Source organism: Argopecten irradians, chromosome 11 (assembly GCF_041381155.1).
Source record: "Argopecten irradians isolate NY chromosome 11, Ai_NY, whole genome shotgun sequence".
Lineage (NCBI taxonomy): Eukaryota > Metazoa > Mollusca > Bivalvia > Pectinida > Pectinidae > Argopecten > Argopecten irradians.
The window spans coordinates 21,027,297-21,048,567 of record NC_091144.1 but is presented as its reverse complement, the minus strand read 5'-3'; the positions used below and the strand labels follow the sequence as shown (position 1 = coordinate 21,048,567).

The window sequence follows — 21,271 nt, the reverse complement described above, 5'->3', positions numbered from 1 at the left end:
TGGTAAACATATCGGATGAATTAAGGTTTTCATTAAGATGTTTTATTCCTGTACAAAATTGTAGCTTAGAAACAAAAAGTGCCAAACTTACTTGCTAGCTTTAATGATCACAAAGCTGAAATGACGTCATCAAGGAATCACCTGTCATGTGAAAATAACACACCGGTGTGTAAATGTAGAATTTTGATACTTCGTTTAATTAAGATTCGCGAGGTTGTTCTATTTGTTAATTGAAATATAGTGTGTTTAAACTTCTCAAATCAAAAAGTACATGAGCGACCATATAAATGCCAAGTCGCACGACTTGATAGACTTGCTGGATAGTGATTCTGAAAAGGAACTTGATGAAATGAGTCGGTCATTACCACCTGATGTTACATTTGCCCCGAACCGTTCTCCGACGAGGACAGGACGAGGGCACGAGGAACATTCTCCACTCTTAGCATCAAGAGTTGAACATGAGTACGGACAATTTGAAAACAATTTCCCAGATGATCCCGATTATCAAGAAGTGATTAGAGTTGCTGAATCTGCTATTGAAGAGGGATTTCTACCAGAAAGGATCTTTCAGGGTTCAAGTGGCAGCTACTTTGTGAAAAATCAGGAAGGGGTAAGAAATAAAATGGAAGCAAACTTTTATAAACCAAATGGTTCTGTGTAATCACACCCATTAATTTAAAGTTAAATATTCTTTGCAGAAGAGTTTTATTGACATTCTGTCAGTAACTATATGGCATAGACATCCATATGAAACCCACATATGCTATTAGTAATATTGGACCTCAGAACACTAGCCGAATGCTCTACCGCTGAGCTACCTGGTCACTGATGACTGACCCAGTCCAATCCCGCTGCACTCTACCCTCCTTTTTCAAAGATTTTACCCTCAAAGACATTGAGACCCTTACACTACCACCATGGGAATTCTTCAGGGCGCCAATTTTGTAACAGGAGAGGAGAAAATATAGCGGCCAGACTGGGATTCGAACCTGGGACCTCCGAAAACTAGCCGAATGCTCTACCATTGAGCTTAACTGGTCACCGATGATCGACCCATCCATCCCACTACAGTAGATATGGGGTCTACTGTGATTGCACGCAGATTGATCCGCCAATAAGTTATTGTTTTGGTGTGGTTTAATTGTTTACTGTTTACTCTGACACTGATCACTCAGCTGATAAAGCATATGCATGCTGCTTTGGTAAGTTGGTTAAATCATAGTTTGTCACACGCTGCATGGAGACAGGAGTTTGATTCCTGGTCTGGGCACTTGACAGGAATATGTGTTTTTCCCTGTCTTTCTATACCATAATATTATTATATTATTAGCTGACGTTCTGATCATTCAAACAGATGACAGACTTGAGACTAACCTCTTGTGATCAAAATTACTTATCAGAAATATCTGGGTAATATTTTGTAGCAAGTAGACTTTGGTTTGATTGAGTCTTGGATCTCTGAACATTTGAACACTTGCTGGGTTCTCTACCAAATGAGATGCTTTAACCCGTTCCAGAGCCACTAATACTCCCGATCACCCTGGACTCTGCTTACTGACTACCCTGGTTCTGATTTCCTTTTATTAAGTACATGTATTCAACTCAGACCAAGATTAATTATTTTAAATATACAGTGTATTATGTTGTTTTACAAAGTTTACTTTTAATGTTTCATCTATTTCCTTTAAAACAACTTTATTCTCTTGTCATGAATCACATTCCTTCATGTTCCTGGTTATCACATTTCCAAATACATGTATCAAATACCAATAAAATAGAAAAAAAACCAACTGAAGATCTTACATCAATGAAAGAAGGACTGGCCATTCTTTTCCAGAATAAATAGAAAACTGCCAGTAAATTTGAAATTAAAAATAATAAGAAATAAAACAATTTTAGTCAGGTGGTTTTTAGTTGGTCAGGTTTTTAAATTATCTATGCGTCTTTTGGCTACAGCAATTAAGGTTTAAGGATAGGAATCAAATTAAAATCCATTTTTGTAGTAGGAACTAAAAATGCACTAGTGGTTTGACCAAACTTCAAAGCCAGGATCAACGGACCTGATCCGGACAATTACCGGTATTATATCAAACATTAAACAAACAGTGTTTTCCTGATAAAACTGACATTTACAAGACCAATTGTATCATAAATAAAAGTAGCCACCATCTCCTAAAAACAGACCCATACTGCTTCATTTGAATGTTAACAGGGAAATACTAAAAACTTTGATCTATCTAAACTTCGACAAATAGACAGTATTTTCCTGATAAAACTGACATTTACAAGACCAATTGTATCATAAATAAAAGTAGCCACCATCTCTTAAAAACAGACCCATACTGCTGCAGCTTCATTTGAATGTTTACAGGGAAATACTAAAACTATGATCTATCTAAACTTCGACAAAAAGACAATATTTTCCTGATAAAACTGACATTTACATGATAAAAATGTATCACTATCGTGTCAAACACGAGCATTGATCGTGACACTGTTTGATAATTGATAACTGACATTCGATGTAGAAATCAGTAATAGGTTGAGTTCCGCATACTCATGTTAGTAGCTTTACAGCCTGCCCCAGGCCCTATAGGTCGGTATATATATATATATTTAAGATATAATCAGGAATAACAGGTAGAGGAAGTGCATGGTGGCCAAGTGGTTAAGATGTCTCAACATATAACCACAATCCCTCAACCTCTGGATTGCGAGTTCTTATCCCATATGGAGCAGTTTCCAGGTACTGACAACTGGTTGGTGGTTTTTCTCAAGGTACTCAGGTTTTCCTCCATCAACAAACCTGACACATCCTTACCTGACTCTGGCTGTTTATAGGTTGTTAAACTTAATATAATAAAACAAATGTCAATAAAAGGAAATGCACTGGCATACTAACTTGAAGCTTTGAACAATAAATTCTGCTCGGTATATTTATTCTTAATCAAAATGATAAGGGATATTTGCTTAGCTTAAATGACCAATTTATGAAGCTCTCATTATCACAGTTAGCAATGATTTGCAATTTATCTTACACACTGATTAGCATTAAATATTTGAATACATCTATGTATTTTAAAAGATTAATTAATAAAAAAAACATTCCTCTTAGAGTTCTTACTGTATATTGCCTAAAAATCATTCAAAAATTGATTTTCAGTAAATAAAGTTGTAGCTGGTCATCCTCTCTCATTATTGAATTCAAGACAAGGTTCACAACAAGAACATTTAAACACAAATAGAAACATATTTGTAATTATAAACAATTGTGATTGGTTTGCTACAAAATTACTTATTTCTTACTCAGCTGCCAATCACAGAAAACAGAATTTGAGTATGCGTAGAATCTTATGTAAAGAAGAAAAAACTCCTCCTTTTTTCATTCGTGCAAATAAGCTTATTTGTATTCCACATGAAAGTTTCTACATGTATTATATGTGTACCTTTTAAAAGAAAAAAAATAACAGTAAAGCCTTCTGAAATGACTAAAAGGTGTAGGATTGATATAGAATATAAAGCTAAGGAGATGACATGTGTAAAGTCTAGGTGTAGCAACTACAGCTGTGACCATTGATATTCAATATAGACGTTCACTTACTCTCCAGCTACTTTCTCTTCACTAAGTTGTCTGTGTTCAATCAATTTATTCATATCAAGCTCTTTTCTACTGACGTCAAATCTAATTTCCTTTGTTGATGACGAAGTCATATCAGACTTGAATTATTCATAAGCTACATAAATTTTTATTTTGTCTGTTGAATTGATGTAGTTGCATGTTTAGGTTTTTTTTTCACCTGACATCAAAGAAAATTTACTTTTTATAAATTGATGATTCATATTTAAGGGAAATTCTATTGATTTGATGGTAATTAACCACACACATATGTACATGTACATGTATATATATACTGTCTAAGATAATTTTGATTGAAAGAAAACCCGAGCAGTAAAGTCATGTCTCACTGTACATTCATCTCTTTAAAATTCTTGATATCACTATTTAGTTGACAATAAATTTTATTTTCAAAGTCTCTCTATAGTCTCTCTCTATAGCTATATATGAGCTATCTGAGTACCATTCAGTTGGTCTATAATATGCTAAAGCTATACCACTGAACAGTCTGATTTAGAGATGCCTGTATGAATGGATTACCGGCTACACATGCCATATTTGACCCAATGACTGCCTAGGGTACTTAAAAAAATTGAAATAAAAATGAAATGGCACAAAAGTAAGACCTTGGGCTATAACCTTTTACTTGGGTTTTATTAGTTTAAAGGGACATGAACCTAGATAAACCATGTAAATTTGAGTAAAATACACATTTAAGATGTGTCAGATACCTTACTAAGTAATATATATCAGTTATTGTGCAAATGTGTCAAATAAAATAATTATAATGGAGATTTCATCTTTCAGTATTTTGAACTGGCCCGGTCAAATTTTGTAACGATAGTATAGAAGTGTTGAACTTTAGTGACCTCCCACAATGCACTGCACAAATATAAACAAAATGGTGGGTCAAAAACGGGGGTGAAGCGAACACAAACAAATTCTGATAGAAAACAGTGTATGTCATGAGTCAGTTACATGCATGATTTGGAAAGTATGTAAATATAAATGGATCGCTGAAATGCAAGAGACGGGAGCAACTCCCCACTTTATACTTGTGTGATGTACATATGTGCAATAAGTCAGGAACCTCACTTTGCGGTGCCCTGTTGAATGGTTGACTTTTGACTTATCATTCTTACGCTAAATACAAATTGTTTTATAACAAATATGGCTTAAACTTCATTTGTCAACCATTGTAAATTAGAAAATAATTTTAAAATGTGGAAAACTAATATTCCTTGTCATGTCAGCAAGTTTGTTGTTCATTATAACCTTGCTTTCAACCAGCTTTCGTTTTGTGTTCCAAAAATATAATATGACGGTCTATTTTTATCATTTTTGAGATAGGTATTCCCCACGTTTTCCTGTCGTTTTAGATAACCAATCATTGTAATAAAATATTCAATAAACATCTGAAAACCATATCTAAGCATACAGAACAACTTATTTAAGGTTCATGTCCTTTTAAGGTCTTTTTAACAGCCAGGGTCATGTAAGGATGTGCCAGGTTTGATGGTGGAGGAAAGCTTGAATACCCGGAAAAAACCCACCGTACAGCGGTCAGTACCTGTCAACTGAACCCCACATCAGATTCGAACTCACGACCCAGAGGTGGAGGGCTTGTGATAATATGTCAAGAAATCTTAACCACTTGGCCACCGTGGCCCCTAACCTTTCACAAAATTATTGCACAGAGCAAGCCATTAATCAATTTGCAAAAGAAAACGGATATAGAAACTCACACACAGTTTTCTTGGTTTCAATCTGCAATTAAATCGAGATGATTATAAGTGAATTTGAGGCCCAAAATGGGGAAGGACTAAAGGAGTGTGGGATGGGGGGATTTATGAGGTGGAATATGATAGCTACATGCACAAAACTATTTTTGTGTATTAGGAAGGGGATACTCAGTAGGGGTCTATGACAAACATTTTTTCAACAACTTGATAATCAAAAATAATTAGCTGTTATTAAAGATGCTCCACCGCCGACAGAGCATAAATGATATTCATCATTTGAACGATAATTGGTGTTTAATCATATATATATATATGTCTAATTAACACATAAATAATATGAAATAATTTGTTTTGTCTTTGGTGCATGCGCAATCAGTACTTCATTCCATATAGGATATAGTGCCACAGAATTTTTTCGGGATGCAATTAATTATTTTTCATATTTTTAACTTGAAGTAAAATTAAAAGCTTCAACTTTTCAACGGCGGTAATGGTGTAAAGTAAGTATCTTTTGTAGCTGAAGAAAAATACTAAATCGTCTGCTCCTGTTTTTGATAGTGAAAAAATAACATTTGTCGGCGGTGGAGCATCTTTAATAAATCCATCGGTGACAAATAATAGTATTCTTAATTTTTTTCCAGGAAAAACACATATGTGATTTGATTTAAGTGAAAGCTTTTAACTTTGATCGCCATGTTTTGATTTACTGAATAATTTGCAGAGACCTGATATCAGTACCAGTATGTATCTGTTTGGTAAACTAGTTTGATTAGTGTTCTTTATGGATTGTGAATAATAAACTGGCGGAGTTGAAGGAAATATTATGGTTAGTTTGTCTATGAATCATCACAAAAAAATCATTAATAAGACCTGTTCACTTCATTTAAACAAATTTTATTGCAAATAATATGCAAATGAATTTGGCGTCAGGCAAAGCCTATATTAGCAATCCCCAAACAAATCCGATATGGTACAATAATGAACAAAATATTTGAACATGAATGAATATTATTAGTGTATCTCCCCAACCTATCACTGTAGAAAAATCTAAAAAAAAAAAAAAAACCTTTTAGTTTCAGATATATACTCTTATTCACATTGCAATAAATATGTATTCGTTTCTACATCACAATTGTCACAGCCATGTAGTAGAGTTTTTGTGTAAAAAAAAAAAGAGTTATTTACTTTGGTTCTGAGTGATGATCTTGGTTCATTAAATAATGGACATATAAGAAGATAGTGTCCTGCTGTTTCATCACTAAGGCCACAAGAACATGTTGAAGAATCGAAATAGGTCAGAATTTAGATCGCTAGAGGAATTTCTAAGCTGGCTCCAAGTAATATAAAGGTATTTGTTATATCAGTTTCCATGAAATAAAGTTGTTCAAATCCAAAAATCTAGCTAGAGTAGTCTCCCTTCCTTTGTGCCTAAGTGGCTCTCAATGCCACTAAAAATAGATACACTTGGAAGAAAATGTACACGTCAAAAGTTGGTTTGAAACTTATCTCAACCAGACTTTAACGATCAAACATGATGTGATCCCAGGGGTCAATAGTGTAATATGGATATAATGGAATGGACACCCAGGCTGGTTTGATATTTGTAGTTAAAATTCTGATATTGATTTTATAATGTTTATATATACAAGTCAACTGTGGTTACAAGAGTCAGTCAAACTGATAAGGGTTTAAATACCGTTTGATTTATGTTGTGGTATATGTGTGACATTGTGTTGGTATGTGTGTAGATTGTGGACACTACACGTGGTGCTAAAGGTCACACATGTTTACTGTGTTACGGTTGGTGTGGTTTAATATTTCAATGATGACAGTTGTTCACTGAATTCACATATCAGCCCAGGGGTACATCAGTCGTTGTGTCAGATGACAGATTGATTTAAATTTAATCAAACCTTTTTATCAATTCGGGAATCATTGTCAACAATTTCAATATATAATATAATATATAGATCTATATCAATTTAGAACAAAATTGTTAGTTTAAATTAGAATTGAAATTGAGTGAGATTTTGTAACATGGAGTTAACTCAAGGACTTTGTTTGTACACTAGATATTAATTCTATAGTGACATCCTCAGGAAATGATGTTTACACGTCACACATATGTATATATACAATACATGGTTTGCTTGTTGGTATAATATTCATGTGATGCATCATAAAACCACTAATCCTTGGACCGGATTTCTGTTCAAATTAAAAATAAAATCCCTATACATAAACATTGAAATATAAAACAGAGAAATATAACCGTTACCTATAGCTATAGTACATTCTTTGTATGAGAATTTTTCCTATATGCAAACAGTTACATTTTCAAAAAATGTCTATTCATGATGCTTGAGTGTATATAATTAATATTTTAATGTCAGTTCTTTATCAACATTGTACCATATTAGATAACTGGTAATCATACATTGAGAAAGTAGATTTTAATGACTTTATATACATAACAAAATTGATTTTAATGATCTAACTGATATTTCACCTTGTTTGATGTCATTAATTATTTGAATTTAGTTATACAGTTTATTTATTTTCTATCTTCTACATACTGTATAGTTGTTCAGTTTTGCTGGTGTAAAAATTTTTCGTGATTTACTTGTTTATACTTATTTGTGGGGGTTTATTTTCGCGAATCATATTTCTAGCCTTTTAAAGTCCTATACTTATGACAGGCTTTAATCTGTGAAACCAAAACTTTGATAACTTTTGTGAGGTATTAAATTTCATGATTTTCGATGGACCAGCAAATTTAGTGAAATTAAAAACCCCGCGAATATTAGCAACTATACAATATATCATTTTGACACCTTTAACTTCTTCCTCTTTACAGTAATGAACCTCAGGTTAGTATGACACTACACTAACCTCAACAAAAGTCCATAATTGACTATCGATAATTAGTAGTACATATAGGTAGTATGATTTTCCACCATGAAAGCAGCTTGTCTGCTGTGGTATATACTTAATCAGTTCTTCAAATTAATAATCCTGCATTGAGCTAAAACATATCAGGTTAGTATAACACGATTTTAACCTCACCAAAAGTCCATAATTGACAATTGACAGTAGAATATTTTCAAAAGTAAAAGCAGCCTGTATGCTGTGACAGTTAAATCAGTATACCTTCACATTCCTGCATTGAGCATCACATCAGCTACTTAACAGGTGGTTTATACTGGTTTACTGTGAGTCATCTGCCAACATGTTACAATACATTATCGGCTCTTAATGCCCTGTAACATACCTGGGACTGTACAGTACAGATCACACTTATGTCACATTATATTGGTTTAGATTGCTACTTTCTCGTGTCCGTTACAAATGGACAGTCTAGTCTACCAAGACCTGGAGACACGTGACCATCAGTCGTACTTAATTCATATCTGCATTCAATTTAATGTGTAATGGCATTACAATCAGGACTGTAGACAGAACGGACTCCATAGCACTAAGGGCTGGGTTGGACAAAAATTTGTGTTTGGAATTTTCATGGACATAAGGAGTTGTGAGTTTCAGTGCTGTTGTGGGGCTAGGGAGTGCATTCACTGTGGAAGGAATGTTTCAGCTTTTATGTTCAGGAAAAGTATTCTTACATTTAGGAATTAAGTACCTGAGTTTAATCATTAAAGAATGTATGTTTTAAGTGAATTCAAATTTTAATATTTAATAAGGGACTCTATCATTAGGTAATTCAGTGTTATAAGAATTCAACATAGCTTTTCAACATAAGTGGAATTGAATTTTGAAGTTTCTGCCTTGAAATGATTCAGCGTTGAAAATTCAGTCTTTGAAATTTCTGTGGATATATGAAGGAGCTTTAATATTTTTGATTTACAGGTGAAATGGGAGCTTTGTTCTATAATTACTCATCTTTGTGACCAAACTTTAAACTATGGGATGATTACAAGGTGTCCTTTGTAAGGAGTCTGAACAGATTTCAGTCAGTGAAGTTTGGGCTGATTATACAAAGAGAGGCTTTCATCATATACCTGTGCAATAAAATAGTGACAAAGTCTGTGATACTATTATCAAACTGCCTATGTATACAGCCTCAGGTGATCGTGTTTTGATATAAATAAGAAACCCTGCGCAGTTGTATATGGTGTATATCAAAGTATCAAAGCAAGATTTTTGATACCAATAATGGCAGCAAGTTTGGATAAAGTGAAGATTATCGCCAATGAAGAAACACAAATAGGTGAAGGATATGGTGCTCTGGAAGGACCAAACTTTAGCCGATACGAATCTGTGTATGGAAATGTTTTTCCTAATGATGCTGAATATGCCAATATAGTTTACGAAGGAGAATTAGCCATTGATGCCGGAACCACCCCAACATTGTGTCAGAAGGGAACCAGCGGCTGTTACTTTGTGAGGGATAGGAAGGGAGTAAGTCTGGAGTAATAGAGTTTCTCATATCCCATGTTCTGTTTCTTTGTGTGGGATAGGAAGGGTGTGTGAATCTCTGGTAATGATAGAATTTTTCACACCCCAGGTTCTGTTACTTTGTGAGAGATAGGAAGGGTTTGTGAATCTCTGGTGATGATAGAATTTCTCACACCCCAGGTTCTGTTACTTTGTGAGAGATAGGAAGGGTGTGTGAATCTTTGGTGATGATAAAATATCTCACACCCCAGGTTCTGTTACTTTGTGAGAGATAGGAAGACTCTGGTGATGATAGAATCTCTCACACCCCAGGTTCTGTTACTTTGTGAGAGATAGGAAGGGTGGATGAGTCTCTGGTGATGAGAGAATCTCTCACACACCAGATTCTGTTAACTTTTTCCATACTCTTGTTGGCTATTGTCAACAGGATTTTTTATCCTCCCTCTTCCCTGTTGTCGACAATAGTCAATATTAACTATTTTTCTTGACAAAAAATTTCCTTTTACATTCAAATTTTCTATTTAGTGTTATATGAAAAGGGTTTTAAGTTCCAAATAAAAAAAAAATTGATGCTACTGCTTGGCAGATTAATGGTAATAATACTGAGGGTTGTGATCTACTGTCTCATTCCAGAATAAGTAATTATTAGCAATCATCCGGTGTATGTGTTGTACATAGACATGGTACATATTTTCATAACATCAATTTGAGACAAGGTTATATAAGATCATTAATTGCCATCATCATCATTGTGACTTGTGAAATTTATCAACATGATTCGTCATGACATTATTGTACTTTTAATTTGTTCACCCCTGGAAATTCATGTCTAGCCTTTGATTAGTTCAAACGTCTCTAGTGGTGAATGAGTTAAGGTGTATCAGAAAAAAAAACTTAAACTTTGATAAAACCCTACCCAGAGGAGGCACTTGCTTTTACATACTACTGTATAATTGTAATATTTTAGTGGGGATTTTAATTTTGCTAAATTTATGGATTCCACTGAATTTGCATATTCTTACACATTATTTTGTACCTTGCAAAATTTTTCAAAAGTCACTGATTTGCATAGCACACACTGTCATGTAAATGGCACTTTCAAAAGCTACATGATGATTTGAGAAAAAATAAGTTTAAACAGTAAATCGTAAGACCCCTGAAATATACAGAAGATAACAATTAATATAACATGCGACATGCATATGGCTTTGGAAAAACAATATACTGGTATATGTATCCATATATCTACAACAACTTACACTATATCTATCACCACTTTTAAATCTGAAACCATCTCCATATATACAGCTCCTGTATGGACACCATATGTGTGTGTAATAAAACTGATCAATACCTGCTATATATCTGGTAGTTATCTGGGCTCGTTTATTTATTGTCACACCACATGTTTTCATTTTTCACCCTATATGTGTTTTATTCTATTTCGACCAATTTGAAAGACAGAATAAAGCAGTGAATCACAAAGTGTGTTTCATCAAAAAACATTTCATGTGATTTCATTACAAGTTCCAAACAATGTACATACCTTTACCTTTCACTGGTATTTCATAATAAAGGAACTTAAGTTATATGAATCCATTTTTCTGTCTTAATTTGTTCCATTGCGTGGGACATCTCAAGAGTGGGATCCAGAGATAATTGAAAGGGATGGAGTGGGAATGGGGAATTCTTCCTAAACTGACTGTCACTCCATGTTTTGTCAATTATTCAAACAAAATACCACAGATATACTTAAGTCACCAAAACCAAAGAGAGGGGAATTCAAGGTCACTACCTTCATCTCCATACTTTGCCATTTTGAGTTGGTTTAATTAATGAATTGTTTCCGGGTACGAGCTACTTTGCCATGCTTTGATATTGTATATGGAGATGGGGCAATAATACACTTGTTTAGGTTTTATATTTGTAATCAAGGTAAATTCCCAAAGATTTATCTCTACAAATAAATATTTACTTACCTGGTAAGGCATAATGTAGCCTGCAGACATTAATCTTCCCTAAATTATTTTGAAATGAAAGTCACAAAATTTAGTAGCCAGGAAAGAAAATCTGTTTACACTTTACAGTATGATATAAACTAACTTGCTTAGCTTTGACCTTTCTACTTTCAGAAAACCATTGGAGTGTTTAAACCAAAAGATGAGGAACCATATGGACAGTTAAATCCTAAATGGACAAAATGGATGCATAAACTTTGTTGTCCGTGTTGTTTTGGACGTAGTTGTCTCGTACCAAACCAGGGATACTTATCAGAAGCCGGGGCCAGTGTAGTTGATCAGAAACTTCAGTTAAATATAGTACCAAAAACAAAAGTAAGTAATTGGGTGCCCATTTATAAACTTAGTTTACTTTGATACAAAACTTGTTTCTGTAAACCTGTATAAATTGTACTGTAAACCAACTGAATCTCACATTTCATATATTTCAGAGTTGAAAGTATTGTATTTATGAGTGAGAGTTAATCATAGCATTAGTTTAGAGAATATAATTGGTGTAAATATAGGTTTGTTTACTGTTTTTGACCAATCTTGTGTACAATGGTCATTTTTTCATCAGAGGTCAAATTTTTATTTCAACAACCAACAGCCTAAGAAGTCTGATCCTGAATTATGTTGCAGTGAAAGGTTACCAACTTTGTTCAAGTGACTGACCTTGACCTTCATATTTACCATGAACTTCTCACATCCCTGTTATAAAATTATGAAGGTGTATTAGTTTTCCCATGGATGTATGGTTTAACTTATATCATCATTACTGAATTTTTCTTATAATTACTTTTATTCTTTTCCAGGTAGTTAAATTAGCTAGTGATACATTTAATTATAATGCAATAGATAGAGCGAAATCTAGGACAAAGAAAAATATTCTGGAAAAGCTGCCAAACGTAGGACGACACTTTCATAGAATAGGCTTACCACCAAAGGTAGGTTCATGCACTACTGTTGAATGTAAAAATTATGATAGTGCATTCTGTATCAGCTGAATATTTGGTTCATAACTAATTTCATATTTGGGTTTTATTAATCTTGCTTATGCAATATGTCATCTCATTAAAAGTTTTATTATTGAATACCTTGATCTTACCTTCTTTATTTGTGTATTTTGATTATGTTTATTCAGTATGCTAGTAGGAATAGCTGGAATGTCTGCTGCTCTGTAATATTGGTATACTCAAATCAATTTAATATCTGAGTGACTAAAACAGTCATATTTATATACATGTGATACTGAATCTGGTTTCACTAGTTTTGTAATCTACCCATGTTTAAAAAAAAAATATAATTATTTTACAGACGGGATCATTCCAATTTTTTGTCAATAACTACAAAGATGCTGACTTCTGGTTACGGAAATTTGACAACGAGGATTTACCGATATCCACGGCAACACGACTTCAACATCTATTTGAACGACTTGTAGTGCTAGATTATATCATCAGAAACACAGGTTAGTTGATCAACTGAAAATATAGGCAGAATAAATGATTGAGTAATTAAAATTGATAATTTCTTATTCAAATTAATTAATTGAATTAATGTGACTAGGATGTGTTTAAGATATAAATCTACTTAAGAAGTGATTTAACAGTGTATTTTAATACAAATATTTACCAACAAATATATGTTGGACATGTATTATTTATGAAGAACCTTCTTCTTCTCCTTCATTGTGATTTATTTGATTGTGATTTAGACAGGGGAAATGATAACTGGTTAATCCGATACGAGCCAGCCTCATCACATGGACAGTCAGAGGAGGTAAGTTTGTGAAATTTCCTTAAAGGCTGACTACCTTAAAGTTTCTTAAAACGGCTTTTAATTTTAAAAATGGGAATGTTAAATGAGATTGATAATGTTGTTGTTAGAGGTATTAGCTTACCATTAATACTACACTTATCATCACATTCTGCACAATTTGATTGAAATTTGTTTTTTTTCAAAATTTCATAACACATATCATCTTATGTTTCCTGCTGTCGTCCAAATTACAGTCCGTCAGATGACTATAACTACGCCAGACAGCAACCTTGACTGTTACAATAGATAACAGAAAGAATCTTGCATTTGTTTGGTGTTGTAACTTCATCTTAGGCCATCAATACATATTTTCTGATGCTATAATTGTCTTGTTTTGGAAAGGTATTGGGCCTCTAATGAAGGATGAAAAACTAAAGTCTTCAAATCTCACCAAATAAGGATTAGAACACTCCATATCAAACCAAACATTGTCTAGTAAAACAATTACATAAAAAAACCATAATTCTGTAGTACATTAAAATTCTAGTTGTCCCTACTAAACTTCGTCTTGGTATTTCAACTAGCTTACCTCCAAATTTTAGCATGTCTCTGACCTTGAGTTGTTGGTGTTTGACAGTATTAAGGACTGTATATGATGTTTATTATCTGTTTTGCCTTTGACAGGAAAGTGAGTGGAACTTTGTAGATAACCCAGTTATATCAGTTGCTGCAATAGACAATGGATTAGCTTTCCCTTTTAAGCATCCCGACGAGTGGCGAGCATGTAAGTAATGTTCTCATTTATGGTTTATTACCAGATTGTTTATTTACAAGTATTACCTTAATGTTACTGGCATGTTGAATAAAAATGGAACATCCTTCTTGGTAAATCTATCTTTAAAGGACCACTACCTTTCCGAAACGGCTTTTTATTTTTAAAATGGGAATGTAAAACGAGATCGATAATTTTGTAGAGTCGCAAAAGTTATTGACTTACTGTTAATACTACATATATCATCACCTTCTGAACAGTTTAATCAAAATAAATAAAATGTTAATTTTCATAACGCGGGTCGTCTTATGTTTCCCGCCGTCGTCCTAAATATGGCGCGGTAGTTGAATATCACTATGCCAGACGGTAAAACAGCGAAATGACTCTCCATTGTTTTCATATATTACGCGGTAAATCTTACATATGTTTGGTGTTGAAACCTCTTCTTAGGCCATCGGTATATATTCTCTGATGTAATTAATGTTTTTAAGAAATCTTTATATTTTGCTCCGGAAAGGTAGTGGGCCTTTAAACTGTACATTCTCAGTTCTATCAAGTACTGCAAAACAGTAAGTTACTAAATGGTATGTTGTCTGATACTCTCATTAGCTGACCACCTCCAGGTCACTAGTGTGATCCCTCTGTGGATCAGTTTCTATACATAGGATTTAAGTGTTCATTGCAGAACATAAATATAAAAAAAACTTGTCAGAAATAAAACTATGAATTACCACCGTTTTAAACATTACCCTGTCAGATTATCAAAATCTTAACTTTGACTGGGTTATCTTTAATTCCAGACATTTCTGATTCCTGATTTCAAGTTTCAAACTAGGGGATATAATCCCCTAATCAAATTCAGCAAAGGAATAATTAACAACTTAAGTCTGGGAGTCTGTCTAGTTATCTATCAATATATATATGTATAGAATATATAGAAGTTGAATATATATAGAATATATATATATATAGAAGTTGTAGACTAAGAAAGTGAATATTGATTAACCATATATCCACATATATTGTGTTGTTACATTCTGTATTCATTAAAATATTTTTTGTGAACAGAGTTAAAACTTTCTGTTACAGACCCATACCATTGGGCGTGGCTACCTCAGGCTAAGGTACCGTTCTCCGACGAGATCCGAGACTTGGTCCTGCCACAATTATCAGACATGAACTTTGTCCAGGATTTGTGTGACGACCTCTGGGAGTTATTTAAGGTATGTAAAAACATGACCATTAAAAATGCATAGAGATTAATAAGACCCACGGGAGTTTCAAGATCGCGAAACGGAATGGGTAAAATACCGTCAATTAGTCCCACCTTCTGCCGATGATGACATCACAAAAATCAAATCATCAGTAATTTGTACTTGACCCGGGTCGTTTTGTGATCTTGAAATTGCTGTATTGTCCAGGTATTTAAATAATAAACATAATGTGTAATAGTAAATTCCAAATCAATGCCACAAAACTGATTTATCTGTAACATAGCATGACTATTCTCAACCTGACATATTACAGTAACATGATCACTCATGAAGCAATGTTTGCTTGTGTAAAACTTAAACACAGATTTATATGTACACAGTATATTAACTGTTGATTACAAGTGTACAACCAGGTACAGTCTAACATCCTATCTTTATGTATATTTCAGACTGACAAAGGTTTTGATAAAAGGACGTTTGAATGCCAGATGTCTGTGATGCGAGGCCAGGTAATATCAATCATTTAGATATTCTTTATTCATCTACCAAATACATATGCTTTATAAATTATATGAATTTGAAATTTTAGTATCCTTGAAGAAATTTAGAATGTTGAACAGCAATTTAAAGAAATAAATTTTTGGTTTACTTTAATGAATTGTACATCTAAGACATTTTGAAATATGGTTTTTGCATAAATTTTACATGATAAAGATTCAGAACCATTTGAAATAACTTTTCCCATTTGTTGATTATTATCTTTCACAATCGATAGTCTTCAGCAAGATCACAATCAATCAATTATTAATTGAAATGATAAATTCAGTCCTTCTATTCTTTCTTTGCAAATTATAGAGTTATCTCACCCTGCTTCCAGTTTATGATATATTGTGAGTCATTATTTTTGGAGAAAAGTTACGCCATTTTCTCTATATAATTATGATGTTACACTTGAATGCACATGATGTTACAATCGGTCCTTTCCTGTAAGGGTAGATAACTCTGTAATTTCCAAATACATGTACAGAATAATGTCAAAATTTTGATATTCTGTTTGTTTATCAATAAAGATTATTTAAACTAGAGAGTTTACAAGTAAAATGAATGTGAGGCTGATTTGTGTGTTGTAGATACTTAACCTTACACAAGCCTTGAAGGACAAGAAGTCACCAGTACAGCTCGTACAGATGCCTGTCGTTACAGTAGAACGTAACAAGTCTGCCAGCGGACGTTCTCGGACGGAGAGCGAGACCTTCACACAGAGCTTCGCCCACAGAGCACCGTTCTTTTCCTGGTGCTGAGCTACCCATAGTGCCGATGGACAATAAGCGATGTCACCTGGACAATAAACCTTTGATTAAGTCTGGACAATAAGCCTTGGATTGAGTTTAGACAATAAGTCCTGTTTGGAGTAAGGAAAATAAGTCCGTTTTTGGACAAGTACGTAGGTCTTACTTGTAAGGGCAATAAGCCCTGTCAGACGTTATGACAGTAAGTTTTGTCTAAAGTCATGACAATAAGTCATTTTTGAAGCGGGGAAAATTAGTTTTGACTAGAATCAGGGCCAGTAAGTCTGAAGTCGATGCAGAAAGTCTTGTGTTGATTCAACATAAAACAGACAAGACAAAAAGTCTTGCATTAAATAGAGACACATTATCTTGTTTGGAGTCAGGACAATAAGCTAAAGTGGCCATATGTGCATTTGTCGCAATGTAATACTATTGGAAGGCGGAAGACAACATCATCATGATAATGTAATACAACAGGGAGTTTACAATATTCTATGGCCATGTGTTAAAGTATAAATACATGTTATTTTCATACCTGAATGTGAGATGGAATAATAATGACCTTGAAGGTCATACTTGTATGTCATCATCATAACTAGATACATCAACACGCCTGTGTGTGAATGTGTGGTATAAGTATTTTGTGATGAATCACAGTGATCGCCAGGAAACAGGATTATTATATATGTGTTAAAGCACTTATTTCAACAGAATTTAACTCATTTCACTTCTGATTAAAAATCATTTTCATGAACATTCCTCCTACTTGTAAATATTAACATGTCACAGTTATGTCAGATACTGAATTCACTGTTTAGTTTAAGATATACCATATTTGGACCAATAAGCTCCACTGTGCCTATAAGTGCCCTCCACTTTTCAGATACCCTGTTTCATATCTGTAATCAGATATGATCAACAGAAAAATCTGTCTTTGTGACCACTACGGTCTCAATTGGCAACTTCAATACAATATGACCCCTAGATGGTCTTTACAGAGAGTTTGGGTTGCATTGTAAAGCATAAATTCTTTATCTAACTTATTCTTTATATATTTTATTGCTAATCATACCAAACGGTGTTCTTAGCGAATATTCACATTGTAACTGCTGAAAACTTTCTTGTTACCGTATCTTTCTTGTTGATTTCATTGTTGTTCACCTGACTCTTTTCAAGATTCAGTGCATGTTATCTTAAGTAGTGACCTTTTATTAGTTTTGGATCAATATTGTTGTGAGTCATCAGGTTTCAAATTCGCAGCTATCAGTTCTGTGAGTGATTTAAGGTAGCTTTGATGGAGTGTCTAATTATGATATTTATTGTATCAAAAAAATTATTGTTTGTTTTGGCCAAACATTCATATCCTATGACATTTTTGATTTAGGGGAGATAATTACTTAGGTAAATCAACCTTAGTAAATGAAATCTCAGTTTAGCTGATCTTATTGTCAGCAAAATTTATGATTCATATTTCTTATCAAACTGACAAGTCCCTGTATTTCTGGTTTAATATTCATTTGTAGCTTGTTATTTCTAAGTCAGCGAAACTGTGGTAAAACTGTTTAAATACATGTAAATGTGGAGTTTGCTTAGGCTAATCAGGAATGAAAGATGTCATGAAGTTATGTATGGATAAGATGAACTGATTGCTTGTACTATTAGCTTTCTAACCTGTTATGGTTACGTACATGTTACTACGAGAAGGTGGCACACTGGCATGTTTGGTGCACATGTTGACATCTGTAAACCAACATTATACACAGTGCATGTGACTTTGCCTTTTCATGACTGATGACTTTTTTCTTAGGAATTTAAATCTGTCTTATATCTGGTATATATCTGCACACTTCTAACTGTAGATTCCAAGTGTACATTTGAGTGAAACTTTTTTGCAAATTTTGATTTTCAAACGTTTTTAAAAATAACATCACCAAAATAACCTATTTTGTAGTACACCCATATTACAATGTTATTTCATAATATCTATAACATAATACAAAATAAAGGGGTGCATGTACTTTCATAAGTTATCACAACTTTACGTTGAAGCCAAAATCAATCTTGCAAATGTATTTGTTTTACAAACTAGGAATGAAATCATGAAAGTTGTGTATCATATTGTTGAAATGGAAGTGTAAATGTGAATAAATGATACTTTAACTCTTTAAATTCTTTGTTGAAAAATAACATTTCTCAATCAAATATTGGTAATGTTTTGAGAGAAAATTATTACTATGTGATTCTTGGTATGTGTGATGTCTAGATGATAAATAAGTTATAGATACTTATTTACAGTAATGTAGTATCACAAATATGCTGCTGTTATGTATATAAATCTGAGGTACATGTATATTAACAATGCATATTATAAACATCAACCACCAAATATGGTCATCAACAAGTTCCATTGACTGGATACTAGATTAATTAGGATAAGAAATCCATTTTTGTTGGACAATCAATGTAGTGGAAGATTGCAATGACTCTAGTAATCTTTGATAAGTAGGCCAGTACCTTGGCTTGTGTGTTTGGGATAATCATTTATTTTTTATCAGTCTTGCATGCTTGATAAAGATAAGAGTGCTATGATTAATTCATATAGAAAACATCAGTTTGAATGTATTATTTTTAATGTGCATGTCTATTTACAAATGTCAAATTAGGTGTCCAAAAATTGTCTGATTTCCTAATTGTACCAGTGTTAAACAGAATATCTGCCTTAGTGGGGCTTTCTTAAACAAAAACTGACACCTGCCATTCCTTAAAAACTGTCATTTTGATACAATTTTGGATTTGTATGGTAAGGTCTACCTAATCATGTAGCAATAATTGTGCTATGATGAGAAAATGAGTTGTTGGTAAGATTTTAACCCTGGATGCCATTTTTTATGTTAGTATACTTTTTCTCTGTGCTCGCAAATACATGTACTTTAATGATTTGATTCTACTGTTGTAACTAAAATGCTTTTGCTTGAAAAATTATCGGATCACTGACTTGCTACTCATTATACAGGTTAGAAGTTAGATCACCTGTGTGAAGTCAGGTATTTGCCAAGCTTGATAGAGAATTTATACGCGAGACAAATGACAAGCTCATGAGATAATTTATATTGAGCAGTTTTCCTTTTGCTAAACTAATTCAGACTCAAATTATAGTGATTGAAGTCTGAATTATTTCAAGTACAAGTAAATTGAAAAGGGTTTTGATTTATAGAACATTCACTAGAGGAAATCTAAATATTTCTCCGACACAATGGCTGTATGAGTGGGACAGACTGTCCCCTAAAAACACAAACTTGATGGTACTGTGCTGTCTAAGTGAGCACTGACTAGATATTTCATGGCTATAGACTGTACATTCACATGTACAATATTTATGAAGCTTCATAAATTTACTGAGAAAGCTGCATTGCTTGGTGAAATTCTCCAAAGAGGGCATCATTAAAAACACATTACCATAATCACATAACCATTTCATGTTCTTTTTCTTCAGTTATACCAAAAGTATTTCCTTTGTGCAATGATTATATGATTTGTAAAATGATGTTACATTTTGAATCAGTATAATATTATTAGTAACATGCCAGATATTTTATTCTGGTTCATTCAATTTTTGCCTTTGTGAACAGGGTGTCAGTTTAAACTTGATTAGTTGCTATACATGTATTTGGAAGAAAACCCAACTTGGTGAATGTTGTACATTGTTATAATGTGAGGATAGAGAGAGATGCTTACTGCATGGTGAATGTTGTTACTTATGGTACGACTGTATTGAATAAATTATGAATTAAACTTAAAGCTGTGTCGCAATTTTGTTTCTCTTGACCAATCGGAGTTACTTCCCATTGATTTATAATGATTTATGATATTAGTTTTTTTTAATCAGATAAATATTCAAATCCATTTTTATATCCCCTGCTTCAGCAAAATGGATAATATTAATTTGATTATATATATGTAATATGCAGAACCTGTTCTATGACTATCTGTCCTTCAATTCAAATGTTTTTATTCATTTGCTAATCATGCCTCATTTACAACTGTACATGAAATGAACATATTGTCATTAAATACAACAAGCTTAAGGATTGCATGAGCCAAGATTGAAAATTTTGACTGACTGTATTTGACCCCTTTATCAATTAGTAATGACAATTTTATGCAGTTTATGTGAAATAACTGGAACCGGTCTGCATATATTTTCTTCAAACTCGATAAATGTCAAGCTTTATATGGACTTGTTAACCCCTAGATAGGCTATAACCTTATAATATATATTATATGTTTACGCCTTTCCAAAAACAAAATGCTAAAACATAGTTATAAGTCAGGAAAACAGGATACACCAGGGTTGTTCTACCATTTTGTTTGTTTTATTTAACCATCATATCTATCCACTAACATATGCCACTGAATTTCTTGAGAAAAACAAAATTTTCAAATTAAATGGGAAAAAAAGTAATGAAC

The 21,271-nt window shown here is 33.2% G+C and overlaps 1 protein-coding gene across 4 annotated transcripts; it reads left to right on the top strand.

Annotated features, from left to right (window-relative positions):
* The first annotated feature begins 123 nt into the window (after positions 1-123).
* LOC138334989 (phosphatidylinositol 4-kinase type 2-beta-like) lies at positions 124-20,602 on the top strand. Of its 4 annotated transcripts, none has more exons than XM_069283875.1 (10): positions 6,799-6,950; positions 9,223-9,774; positions 11,904-12,104; positions 12,584-12,715; positions 13,086-13,239; positions 13,486-13,550; positions 14,214-14,313; positions 15,391-15,524; positions 15,965-16,024; positions 16,646-20,602. In XM_069283875.1, exons 2-10 carry the CDS (start codon positions 9,529-9,531, stop codon positions 16,814-16,816), a joined length of 1,263 nt encoding a protein of 420 aa, XP_069139976.1. In that variant the 5' UTR covers positions 6,799-6,950; positions 9,223-9,528; the 3' UTR covers positions 16,817-20,602. The 4 variants fall into 4 exon arrangements, with proteins under 4 accessions (XP_069139974.1, XP_069139976.1, XP_069139977.1 ...); XM_069283876.1 differs by having other exon boundaries at positions 6,803-6,961; XM_069283873.1 differs by lacking the exons at positions 6,799-6,950; positions 9,223-9,774 and adding an exon at positions 124-610.
* The last annotated feature ends 669 nt before the right edge of the window (positions 20,603-21,271 follow it).

Excerpts from the sequence above, each read along its gene's own strand:
- LOC138334989 (XM_069283873.1), top strand. The coding sequence starts at position 272 with ATGAGCGACCATATAAATGCCAAGTCGCACGACTTGATAGACTTGCTG. Across the intron at positions 12,716-13,085 it reads GAATAGGCTTACCACCAAAG|ACGGGATCATTCCAATTTTT; the intron begins GTAGGTTCATGC and ends ATTATTTTACAG. Across the intron at positions 16,025-16,645 it reads TGTCTGTGATGCGAGGCCAG|ATACTTAACCTTACACAAGC; the intron begins GTAATATCAATC and ends TGTGTGTTGTAG.